Genomic DNA, 12,402 nt, shown 5'->3' with positions numbered 1-12,402 from the left:
TCTGATAGCTGGATAATCTGAGAAGGCTGTTCAGAGAAAAAGTAATGAACAGTGAGTTGATGAAATCACTTATTTAGTTAATGGAAAACTAAAGATTTGGGTTGGCCAATAAAATGGAAGATAAAATACAATTTGAAGAAGATTTTGGTAAGATTTTCAAGTATGCTATGGATTGAATCTTTGATATGTTCTGTGAATTGGCAGAAGTGCTGTAGAAATCTTCAATAAATATTTTTTCCCATAAGGCAAATATTACAAAGAAAGCAGTGATTAATGTTAAATTCCCCACTACCCCAGAAAGGCAATATTTTCAACTTCATTGTTTTAAATGCTTCAGATGAATCAAAAGGCGGAAGAAAATAAGCCATGTTCACAATAATGAGGCGTGTTTAGTTGGGAAAAGTGATGCTAAATGGGTCTTGGCGACTACCAGATATCTTTTCTTTTGCTATGTTTTTTTTAGCAAACTTTCTAGTTGCCAAATTCATGCGAAGCAGAGAAGAGAAGCTTCTGTACTCTTCTTTCCTGTTTGCTTATGTGCATGTTTGCCAGCTAATCCCAATACACCTATTGATAAACTGTCATGGCTTGTTTTATTTAAGCTGGGAGGACTAGTAGGAGTAAATGCTGAGTGATGAAAGAGCTGCACTGTAGAAATTTCTAGCTTTTGTAGAGAAATAAAATGTAAATATGAAGTGATGAGACTGGTTCTTCGGGGGTTTTTTTTGTTTTGTTTGGGGGGTTGTCTTGTTTTTTTGTGTTTGTTTTTTTTTTTTTTTGTTTTGTTTTTTCTTATTAAATTGCATAAATGATCCAAGAATTTCCCAGCATTTGATTTTCCCATTTTCTCAAATCTGCTAAACGTGTAATTTAGTTTGAGTGTAATGAAAACGTATTTCTTAAATGGGCCTGACTCTTTTTAGGAAAGCGCTGTTGTAAATATTGAGGAAGCATGAACAGACAAGAGTTTTGCAACATTACATTGTCTCCAAGGGGTCTTTAAAGCTTACTTTTCACAGAAAGTTGTGTTTTAAGAAAGAAGATGATTTTCTGATTTTCATGAGTTGCTATAGAATCATTGAATTAAGTAAAAATGGAGTAAGATGTTACATTCTAGGTGGAAAACTTTGGGTTTTTTGATGTCAGGTTAGCGTATGGTGAAACATCCTATTGTGTCTTTCCTACTGCATGTTTATAATTTAAATTAGTATCTCTCTGTCCCACTCAAATTGTAACTGTCCTTTTCTGTTGAAGGTCTTTGCTCCTAACAGTTTCATTGCATCTGGAGTAAATAACTTTGCACTGTGTGAACAACAGATTGCAAATATAACTCAACCTTTATCGATGTTTCAGTAGACACTGAAACTTCATTTACTGGTTCTAGAACAGGCTGTGTAATATTCCCCAAGGAAGATTACATGCATCTCCATAGACCTTTCGTTCATCTTAATTTAATACTGAAAGAAGTAAGGCTGTACAAATGTGAAGCCTGAACTAGAATTAATATCCATAGACAGTTTTCTGAGACAATAGGTATTGATCATATATTTGGCTTTACAAGGCTGCCAGCCTTGTCAAGTCCTGCTTTCCAAGTTCCTTAGCTAGAAAGTGGCAAGAACTGACTTAGAAATAGATGGATCGTTATGTTTTGTTTTAATATGCTGAGAAATACTTAGATACTGGAAACGGATCTTCTGAATCACTTGAGAGTGCTCAGGGTCCAACCTTTGCCAACAATACACTAGAAGTGAAAACACTGAAATGTGAAAACAAAAGTTCACTTTATCATGCTGGCCTGTTCTGTATGGGCCTGTGGATGGATTCATGTAGAAGATAGTATTTTCCTATTTGAAAAGAGTTTGCTATATGCTAACTAACATTGAATATTTTGAAAATAATCCAGCAACAAAGAAGTTAAAGATTGCAGTGTGGAAAGACTGCATTTTTTCTGCTCTTAGCCAGGAATATGTTTCCCTTTAGGGCAGTCACATAGGGCAGGATTGCAAAAGCATCGGAACAAAAATGGCATGCGCGATACTCATATCCAAGTTTGTAAACAGGAGGTGAGAACAAAACCAAGTTATTTTTGTATCTGTTTCACTTGATGCTTTAGTTCAGGGTGATTGTGCATGCTTGAATACAAAGAGTACCTGCTCCTGATTGTAGGAGAGAGAAACGGGAGTGTACCGATTGCTTTTGCAAATGCTTGTGTGGTCAAGTCTGGTTTATGCCTTTTTGTTACCAAAGCCAAATCTAAAAATCTCCAGATTTGTTCTCCCTTGTCTTGCTATACCCCAAGTGATTCATTCAGCCTGTGAACTTCCGTTGTCTCAGTGTAAATGTGGGCCATAAGTCTATTTATCAGTCCTGGTGCTGACTGCTGTTGCTGCATTTCTGCCTTTCTTGTACAGCAAGGGGAAAGGAATTATATTTGAGCATTTGCAATTTGGAGTCCAGCTCATAACATGCGATTATTTTGTGGGATGTCATTGCAATGTTGCCTATAGAATTCTATCACGTTTAAAACTTGCTCTCTTTTTGTCCTTACATCAGTCTACACGGAACATGCTCCTGGGACTCAAAAGCAAAAAAAAAAAAAAAGTTAACGCTCAGGACTTAAGTGGTTTTTTTAACTACAAAAATGGCTGGAGGATTAGAGAAAATTTTTATCTATGAAGAATGATTAAATAAGTTGAATATATGTTGCTTGGCTAACTCAGCAAGTATTTTGATGTTTGCACTTAGAACAATGATAGGCAGCACTGAAGAGTGGATAAAAGAAAGACTGGCTATCTGAATGGAGATCTGCCCAGTAAAATACTTCAAACTGCAGAAAGAAAAGTCAATCCTGTTGGTTAAGATGCTTCAATTAGTAATCAAGGTATTGCCAGGAATACATTGCTAAATAATTTTTTATTCTGGGTGATCTGTTAGGACTTTTGAATTCACTGATAAGAAATTGTTTTTCGAACAATCTTTCCAAAGAGATGAGGATGTAAGTAAATGGCTTTTTCAACCATCTTTTTTTACCGTAAGCTAGATCTTTCATCTCTTGTGGGTGGCTTACTTTTTTCAGGGCTCAGCTCTGATGCCAGCACATCTCTAAGAAGTCCAGCAAAAATAATTCGCCAGTAGCAGATTGTGCTGTGTGTTAATGCCACGAGGCGCTATCGGTCCAGCATGAGGTTCAGGTGATAAATAGGCTGAAGCACTTCTGTGTGGGGTGAAGCTAAATACGCCTCAGTGCCTGCCACTCCTTGCAGCCTGTGACCCCACTTCAGGTTTGTGTTATCTCAAATGGCTACAGGCGCTTATAAAAGCTTCCTAGCCTCTCTTGGCGTGGACTGCTGGTAGGTGTGTGTTGCGATGTTAAGTATGGTGCCTGAGAAGGTGTTTGCCAGTTGTACTAGATCACGGATATTTCCCTTCCCCCGTCCCCCTGTACCTGTTTTTTATCTCCTCCTCTCACTCTCCAGGCATACCTACGCTTATTTACAAAAATACTTAAATATGTAGCACTTGAGTGAGCCAACTATAATCTAAAATACTGAGCCTGCAGAATCCTTCTGGCTGATCTTGGTAGATCAGTTAGCACAACTGTTCCAAGCTGATTAATCTTTATAGTATATTTAGTTATTTTAGCTATCTACATATTTTTTGCAATACATCTCTTGCAGTTTTCCCCCTCCTTTGTTCTCTTTCTCTCAACCTGTGAAGGCCTTGTTTTTTGAGTTATGAAAGCAGTATGTACAGAACTGTGTGTCTTAGTAGCTCTTACGTTGTCAGATGGTGCCTGTTGACCATCAAGTACTCATAAATTTGTTTACTTTGAAATATTAACATAAATATTTTAAAGAAAAGAATGGAGAAGCTTTTTATAGTTCGTGAGTCTTAAGAATTTAAAAAAAAGAGCATCTTTTAATTTGAAGTAGCTGTAAAATTCAGGCACTGGTAGAAGTTGATACTAAACTTGCATCATTTGTCTAGCAGCTGTGGTATTGTTTCTTTCTAAAGAATTTTTTTGTTAAAAATTTAAAAATATCAGAAATTTTCTGTTAAAACAGCAAGAGATTAAAAAAAAATATATCTTTGTAATGTCAAGATGTCAGTCTAAAAAGGTGTGGAGGTATGATAATAATTCTCAGCATCCCTGTCATTCTGGGTGCTGATTCCAGGAAGTGTAAATTTCAGTTTACTTTTTGTAAACATCGCTAAAATCCAGACTTATTAAGATGCAATTTCATTATTTGATTATATTTTTACAGCTGCTAAACCTCTATTAGGAAGTCAACAGCATTTTAAAAAAAGTTGTTTCTAACCCAGTGCTACCTAAAACTTTGCCTCACGCTTTTTTCCACTTCAGTGTGGATCTTAGAGTCTTTTGGGGAGTTTCTTAAAACGGCGATCTTGTGGGCCATAATTTTTTTCTTTTAACATAAGAATGAATGTTATTTTAAAACTTCTGGTGAAGAAGTGGAATAGTTAAGATGGCTACAGTGCTATTAATTTAGACCGGATGTGCAGGAAACTTGTAAGTTTTGTTGCAGTTGGTAATACTAGTAACTATAATGAGGTACAGTGGAAAAAAAACATACTGGAGTGTACAATTGTGGCTGAAATAGACTGTTCCAGGCATCTCTCTTCCCAGTATTCTCTTGTTGGTTTGTTGTTTTTTGGTAGTTTTTGTGGGGGAGGAGGTGGTGGTTTTGTTTTTTGGTATTTTTTTTGTTTTGTTGGCTGGTTGGTTGGTGATTGGTTGGTTGGGTTTTTTTCCCTCCTGACTCTCTGCATTGTAATTTCACAGTTGAGCTGTAATACAGTAACTTGTAGCATTTAGCCTGGAATAAACTTGAGGCGTGTGCTGCCTTGATTCCTCACTGCAGAGCCAGTGGGGCTGAGTGCTTTATGGAGACGATGCGCCCCACCCGTAAGGCAAGGAACAGAGTTTTTGCGTGATCCCTACAGGCAGTTTAGAGGTTTGCAATGACGTGCTTACAACTTGATGCATTTTAACCTTATTAGCTAGAAGGTCAGTTGTCACAGAACCTGTTTGTTGGGCCTGTTTGTGAATTCTTGAAATTTTTGGCAAACCTTGCCAGGAGTGGCCAAAGCACAAGTGTAGAACAGTGTTGCAGATTATTCGAAGTGGGAAGCGATCCTTTGCTCTCCTACTCCCTCAGGTAGTCTGCTTCAGGTTTGACTTGTGCTAAAGCTGCAACCTTGGGAAATGGACTGTGGAATCTCAATCTACTGATAAATTTCTGTTGTTTACATCCAAATGATAAAACTGCAGTCATACAGTTCGGTTACATTTCTCATCATGTTTAAACCCAGACCTCTTACACTTCAAATGTTTGCACAGACATTTAGACAGGTGTTGGCTAAATATTTTGACTGGAAACAGTGATCCTAGAGTTATCACTGTTATGTTCTAGAGACTGAGAAAATGCTGCTAGATCTCATCATTCATCGTTTTAGATGAATATTTAAACTCAGTGTACTAATTTATTCAGTTTTAATTTATACTACAAATTGTTTCATTTATGGCATTAACATTTAGGTTCCTCTGCATATTTTCAGTTAATTGCCAAACATTGTAAAGAATGAAATCTGCTTATGACATATGGACTGTGTCAGTATTAATGTTAGTATAAAATTTCAGTTATTACTTTAATGCTGACCTTATGTGCATTACAAATAAACCTGGATATTATCATTAAGAATTTCTTAAATAAAATTTGAGCTTACATATATAACTGATGTTTTGTTGTCCATTGAGGCTAACTTAATTGTAATTATCCAGTACTTACATAAATGAGGGCTAAAGGTTGCTAACATCCTGTGGGAAAAGGGGGGATTATTCTTCTTACTTTTTGTATATTATCAAAATGACAAATGTAAGTGTTCTCATTTTCAGAGCTAGAATTTCTCAAAAATAATGAGTATTGGGTGTAAGTATGCTACTCAGAAGAGAAACATGAACAAGCTATGCTAGAAACTGCACAGCCTCCAGGGAGACAGGGAAATTGTTCTCAGGCCCTCTGGTGCACTTGTCTGCTTCTTGATTTGCCAGTGAAACTACTGCTTTGTAAAGTATATAATAACCTTAAAAGATCCTGGCAATAAGCTTACGTAGGACTGGAGAGACTGCCTTTGAATTCTACTCTTTTGTTCCTGCATGCTTTTTGAGTAAGAAACACAAGGATATCTTGGAAGTCCAGGAAAAAGAAAAGTTTTAAGACATCACTAGGAGCACTGGCATACCACTGACAATAAAAGATGTGCAAAGAATTAGTTACTATTTCTTCCAGTGTTCTTCCTTCTTGTGCAATATGTATGTAATACATGCAGCCTGCCAGTGGCGCTGAGGAGGGAGAGCAACAATACTTTTCCTTCATGTTGAATCATAAGATGTAGATGCTTCAGCTCCAGAGGTAGAATTAAGAACAATATTTATGTGATTTTTATGGGCCTAAGAAGCTTCTTGTGACAGTTTGGAATTTTGGTTCTCAAATGGTTAGTCAGACAAGTCAAGGAGCCAGGCCTGCCAGGTATCAGAAATGTGACTCTGCTCATTTTCATGTGAAAGACGTGTCGTATGATTTTTCTTAATGAAATTCATTTATTCTTTCTCTCATACAAATGTAGGCTGTCAAAACCTCTGAGAAGTTGCATTTTTTTCCTTTGTTTAGGCTGTCACCAGTGGAAGATGACTTTAACCTCAATTGTTAGCATGGCAGTGCTGGTTTGACCTTTGTAGTAAAGCAGTGCATGAGCCAGGCCATTACTGGCTGTCCTTTATCAACCTGCTGGGTAAAAATGCTTCATTCCAGCCTGTTCAGTCAGTGCATTCTTAGCTAGAAATTGCTTTTAGACAGCAGGTCGCATCATAGATCACTTCAGCTTGTGACCCGATGGCATTGGATGATCTTCTTCATTCCAACAGAATGCACATTTATGTCACATTCTACTATTTTTAATAGTGTGCTTTGATATCCTCTCACTTTTTGGCTAGAAGGGCACTTGTTTATTTCTGCTGGGCCTATTTGGAGGCAGGGAGAGAGAAATCAGAGTGGCAGTGCACTGTCCAGTTACTGCGAACCAAGTCGTATGTGCTTGAGGTGTTCTTGTTGTTACTGAGAGGGATGGTGACCTGGTTGAGTTGACGTGTTTCTTGTAGTTACATTCTTCAGGGTAGGAAATGCTGACTCCAGCATCAGAATTTTTCTTCTGTGCCTTTCCCTAAACCTGAGCATAAAACAAACATCAGAATTCAGTTCTAGCTTTTTGTTCATCCCAGTTTGAGTGTTAAGTGGGGAGAAGCTTGATGCCAGAGTGAGAGGCCCTCCTTTTGATTCAGCTGAGGGTTTTTTGGCAGTCAAATGCAATTCCCCCGTTGAAGGTGAAGATCAACTTCACTGGAGAGCAGCCAGTGTTTTTCAGTCGTCATAAACTGGCTGCTCTAGTTGGTGACTGGTGGTTAGGGATTCTTCAGGTGTCTGTCAAGCTGTTTAGTGGTTGCACTTAAGCAATGAAGTTATGTCAGCTGGCGTCATGTTTTAGAGCAGCTGCTATAGCCAGCCACCAGCAAATGGCCTTTTGAAGTAAGATTCATCATGCCTGATCTCCAGAATTCAAGCGAGTTTGTTATGTGCATTCTCTTTCTAGTTGGTGCAGAGAAAATGGCATTTAGAAACACTGTTTTTTTCACCTTGGTGTAAAAATCTGAAGTCAGAGGTGTTACTCTTTAGAAGCATCTGTCTCCATTAACTAAAATATCTGGGGACTGCTTGCAGGGTTGTGGCAGGGGAGGAGAGGATGCTCCCGCTTATTACTCCCTGGCTTTCCCTAGAGATTGGTGCAGACTGCAGTACCTACAGAGCACACTGCGTATAGAACTGCAGCGGGCATTTATATAAATTAAAAGGCTTCCTGGTCTTCGCATTCTGATGGTCTAGACCAGTTGCCTTTGACCCAGTTGGTGCCTCTCAGGAGGCAGATGAGATCCTTGGAGGCTCTAGCTGCAAAGGTGGCAGAAAGCTTCCCATCCTGGAAACGGCAGGTGGCATGCAATGGGGTGAGGCCAAGGCAGGAGATGTTGACTGCCCGTAGGTATTTTTGTCTAAGTGTATTCATGAGTTGAGAGAGCACAAGAACCTGCCTCTTACAATTTGATCAAATTATGATTTGAGCATGAGGTAAAAAAGCAGGTAGTTCTACCTTTATGATTAGGGATCAATATCTGTATGAATCATGATTTTCTATTTAAAGGAGATTTTTCACGGGCAACTAAGTACTTATTCTCTGCTGGAAGTCAATAAAGGTTACGTGTCTGTTTTACACTTGACTTTTATTTACTTCTATACCATTTCTCTTCTCATCTCTCTCACCAAAATACCTTTCCCTGTTTTCCATTTTTTTCTCTCTCAATTACAGTATTTCTGGAGACCTTTCTTTAACCTATTTTACTAAGTATTATAATTAACACTTGGCACTGTACTACAAACAGGGTTTTATTTTTCTTTTAGCTGAACATGCTGTACTTCAGTTCTTTGACTAGTATCATGTATCTAACATGTATCTATAAAACAGTACACTAATTATATACTACTTCAGTTAGTGAGCAGAAATACTTTAATCATCTTCTCCTGCTTATTGTTGGTAAATGTTTTTGTCTGCCGAAGGCTTTTTGTATGTTTATTTTATCTATTCCTTATGCTTTTTTGAATATTTAGCCAATAGAGGAAATAAACTCTGACAAACAAAGTAAAATTGCTTTATTTCTTATCTTTTTTTTGGGGGGGGGGGGGGATCTGTAATGAGCATGCAGTTTAGAAGGCTTATCTATGCTGTGTTTTGTGTAAGCATTTAATGTTTATGAAACACAGTAAGCCGGTTTCTTTTGCACTGTACAAATAACTTTTAAAATAACTTGGAGAGACACACACACATAAGAGCTATGCTGAATGGTTTTGAGGAAGCAGATTCTAAACTGAACACTTCCTGTTGCAGGCCCAGATCGCCTTTCTTCAAGGTGAAAGGAAAGGACAAGAAAATCTGAAGAAGGATCTAGTGCGAAGAATCAAAATGCTGGAATATGCGCTTAAACAGGAAAGGTACGCTACTTCAGTGATGAGTACGTGATGAAAAAATTCTGGAGACCAATACTTTCTTTTTCCTTTGTGTTTGACATAACAGGAAATATTTCTTCTGTATATATTCAGTTCTCAAATTTACAAATACTGTTATACTAAATAAATCTGATAGTCTAAATGTCTGTGTTACAGTAAAAATAGCTAACATAGTATGGCACCAAAGCCGTGCAAATAAAATCCATGGTTGATCAATGATGACTACTTTTTCCTTGGTAAAATTCCACCTGACTATATAGATTATACCCCAGAATTACAGTGAGTTCTCTTTTTTGTTGAAAGTAGTAGCTTTGTTTAATAATGTCTGACAACTGAAATCATGAAAAATTACTAGTTTTGAGTCTTGCTAAAATTTTAATCTTCTCAGTATGATAGACTCTACAGGGATATCTTCTGGAGGCTAATTGTGTGAGGAGTGAAAAAATACTTGTTTACCGGTTAATGAACTATCTGTTTCTTTGTTCGCGGGCATTTCAGCAGAAGTTCTCAATCTGCTTTAACTTTTTATTCTTGCATATACTTTCCTGTTAGTCTAATCTTTGAGGCAGACAAATTGGGTTTTTTTATCATGTTTCCAGAAGTTGGTCTGTTCACCTGATGTGTTTTAGGGCAAGCTGAGTTTTAAAAATTTTTTTATTAGTATAATATCTTTTAAAATTCTTGACCAGAGACTATCTGTGATACTACTGCAAAGCAATCATTGCTTACATACTATTTTCCTATTAGGTAATTCCTACTTCTTTTTAATAAATTATTGCTAAAATAAACCTTTTAAATAGTTTGTATTAGTAGAAATAAGATTAGAAATATAAAAATACGCAAATGAGGAATAAGGTATTGCTGCTAGATTATTTAAAAAGGACACTAGTAGTTGTACATCACTCTATTGCATTTAGATTTGCTCATCTTACATGGGCTGCTTTAGTTCATGAGACATGCCTTGCACCATCCAGTTTGGCTCTTTCCAGTAGCAACCAATTCATCTGCTAGCGTGGAGCTGCAGCCAGTTTCCTGGCCCGCAGCTGCCTCGGGGCTCTGGCATACTTGCTTCTCCTTTGGGGAGTTCTCAGAAGAATGCTTAGGGCAGATACCCTTTTTGCCCAGAGCTTGCTACGGTACTGATGCTACATCAGATAGCACGGAAAAATATCAAATGTATGTATAATGGAGATTGTAGTTTATAGCTGTAGAAAGGCTTATACTTGAGGCATGATTATGAAGATTAGAGTCACTTTAAGAGGACAGAAGCAATGGAATATGTTCTTGTGCAGTTAAAGATATGCTCTAAATTGTATAAATTCAGTAAGATTTCTTGTATTTCAAAACTAAAGGAGCCATTCCTGATTACTTAGGGATATCTCTAATACTTCATGTTCATAACCCAGAAAAATTAGCAATTTATCTAAAATTATCACTGTGTAAATACATTTCCATGTGCTATCAGAGAAGCTTTATAAGACTAAAAGAAATAATCAAAAATCAAACTTCTATATGGATAGTGAAAGTGCCCCCCCAGTTGCATTCAGTAAAATCCACCTAAATTAAGACATTTAAATCTTAATGCAGCAGTCACTGTCAGGATTAGGAAAAAACACCCGGTGGTTTCTTACTAGCAGTTTTTGCAGAAATGTGTTTGTATCTCTTGCATTTTTTTTGCAGTGTATGATACTAGCCTAGGTTACTCAGGTTATAGGCTACAATTAGTTGATCAGTCTAGTTTGACAGTTTCAGTATAGGTGTGCAATGGTTTTCAAAATAAATGTGATGCTTGTGAATGGTGTGTGCTGGAGACAGCTATTTATAAGAGTTTGAGGTTTTAAACGGCAGAATTATTTGTCAGTTAGGTAGAAACAGTCTGCTGGAAATGTCTCCCAGCAAGTATTCTTGCTTGATACTTAGAAGAATGGCAACATACTGAGACTGGAAGCATTGCTGTCTTTCCCAGCATTTTCCTAAATCAACCATTGGCCAGGTCAGGCAGTAGTCAGTTGGGATGCTGGCTTTTTCCACTGGGGTCTCAAGAGCTGGAAAATGAGATCCTACAAGGTAGGAGGAAAACATTTTCCATCAAGTTAGGGGGAGTTTGCAGGTGGGAGGGGGCAGGGAAGCATTGTGTGTTCCTTCATTTCTGCCCATGCCTTGCAGTGTACCATTTCTTCCTTAGCTAGATAAAATCAGTTATGAGTAATGGGACAGAATATGAAATTGTGGCCCAGAGTAGTCCATCTTTGCAATGCCCTCAAGAAGTGATGAGCGACATTGTTTTTCTCAGGTATATACTGTGAGCTGCTGTTCCTGTATAGTGGGTGTTCAGCATTCCTTTTATCAACTGAATGTTTTCAAAGTTTACTGTAAATAAGTAACTTTGGAAGCATTGTCATTGTTCTCTATTTCATGGCATGAGGTAGAAAATTATTTTTACTTATGGATTGTCATGTTTTTATGACAATGTTTTTTAATGTTTGGTCTTCATGTTAGTAATTGTAAGATTACCTTTTGTTGCATGTATAGGAAACCCAGTTATTTCTGCTGAAGAGTCTTAATACACTAAATAGCAAAGAGCTAAGAAGGAGGTAGATAATAGTTAAGCACTATCATTTGTTCAACAGCCGTTTTGATGTAGTTTTGCCAACATCCAGTAGATTGCAGTGTGAAGCTGTTGACAATTGAGGGTTACTTTTTATGACTTTGTCAATACTTGCTCCATCACCAGTAAATTGCGTTGTTTCCCCTGGATTTTCAGGAGCTAGCTGAAATGTAATACTGTTTCTCTCAAGTACATGTCCTATTTCATTTAGTCTAGCTCATTTCCTGTCTTAACATATTTCAACCAAAGAACTGGACTCTTCAGCCATGTCTCTAGAAACACTTGATTTAATTTTATGTTGTTTTCTGCACTAGTGTGTCTGATCAGCATAAGGCTGGCGCCTTCTCCCCTGGGTAGAATATCTCGCCATGCTGTTCCTGGCAGTGATTCTTGTTTATGTCTCTTGGTTTGGCGGCAGCTCCCAGATCTTCTACGGATGTTTTGGCAGGCTCCCTCAGCACAGCTGGATCAGATGCTTCAGGTCTGGCAACAGATATTTCCAAGAAATAGTGGCCTTTTTTGATCGGGATCAAACTTGTTTCTGTGTGAAGTATTCAGAAAAATTTCACTGCTCTTAGTCTTAGGAAGTTTAGAAGGATGAAAGCTTTTAGCATTTTCATAAGCAACTCTTGAAGTGTTGTGGCAGCCATGTTGAATGTCTCC

At 37.6% G+C, this 12,402-nt stretch overlaps 1 protein-coding gene across 6 annotated transcripts in view; it reads left to right on the top strand.

Annotated features, from left to right (window-relative positions):
* Positions 1–12,402, top strand: part of STRN (striatin) — a 73,432-nt gene that overhangs the window by 4,682 nt on the left and 56,348 nt on the right. For all 6 annotated transcript variants that reach the window (XM_037405075.1, XM_037405072.1, XM_037405071.1 and 3 more), the window contains exon 2: positions 9,013–9,116. In XM_037405075.1, coding sequence (XP_037260972.1) covers positions 9,013–9,116 — 104 coding nt within the window. The remainder of the gene's footprint in view (positions 1–9,012; positions 9,117–12,402) is intronic.

Source organism: Falco rusticolus, chromosome 12 (assembly GCF_015220075.1).
Source record: "Falco rusticolus isolate bFalRus1 chromosome 12, bFalRus1.pri, whole genome shotgun sequence".
Classification (NCBI taxonomy): domain Eukaryota; kingdom Metazoa; phylum Chordata; class Aves; order Falconiformes; family Falconidae; genus Falco; species Falco rusticolus.
Note: the sequence above shows the minus strand (reverse complement) of the source record. Positions and strands in the feature narration are given on the sequence as shown.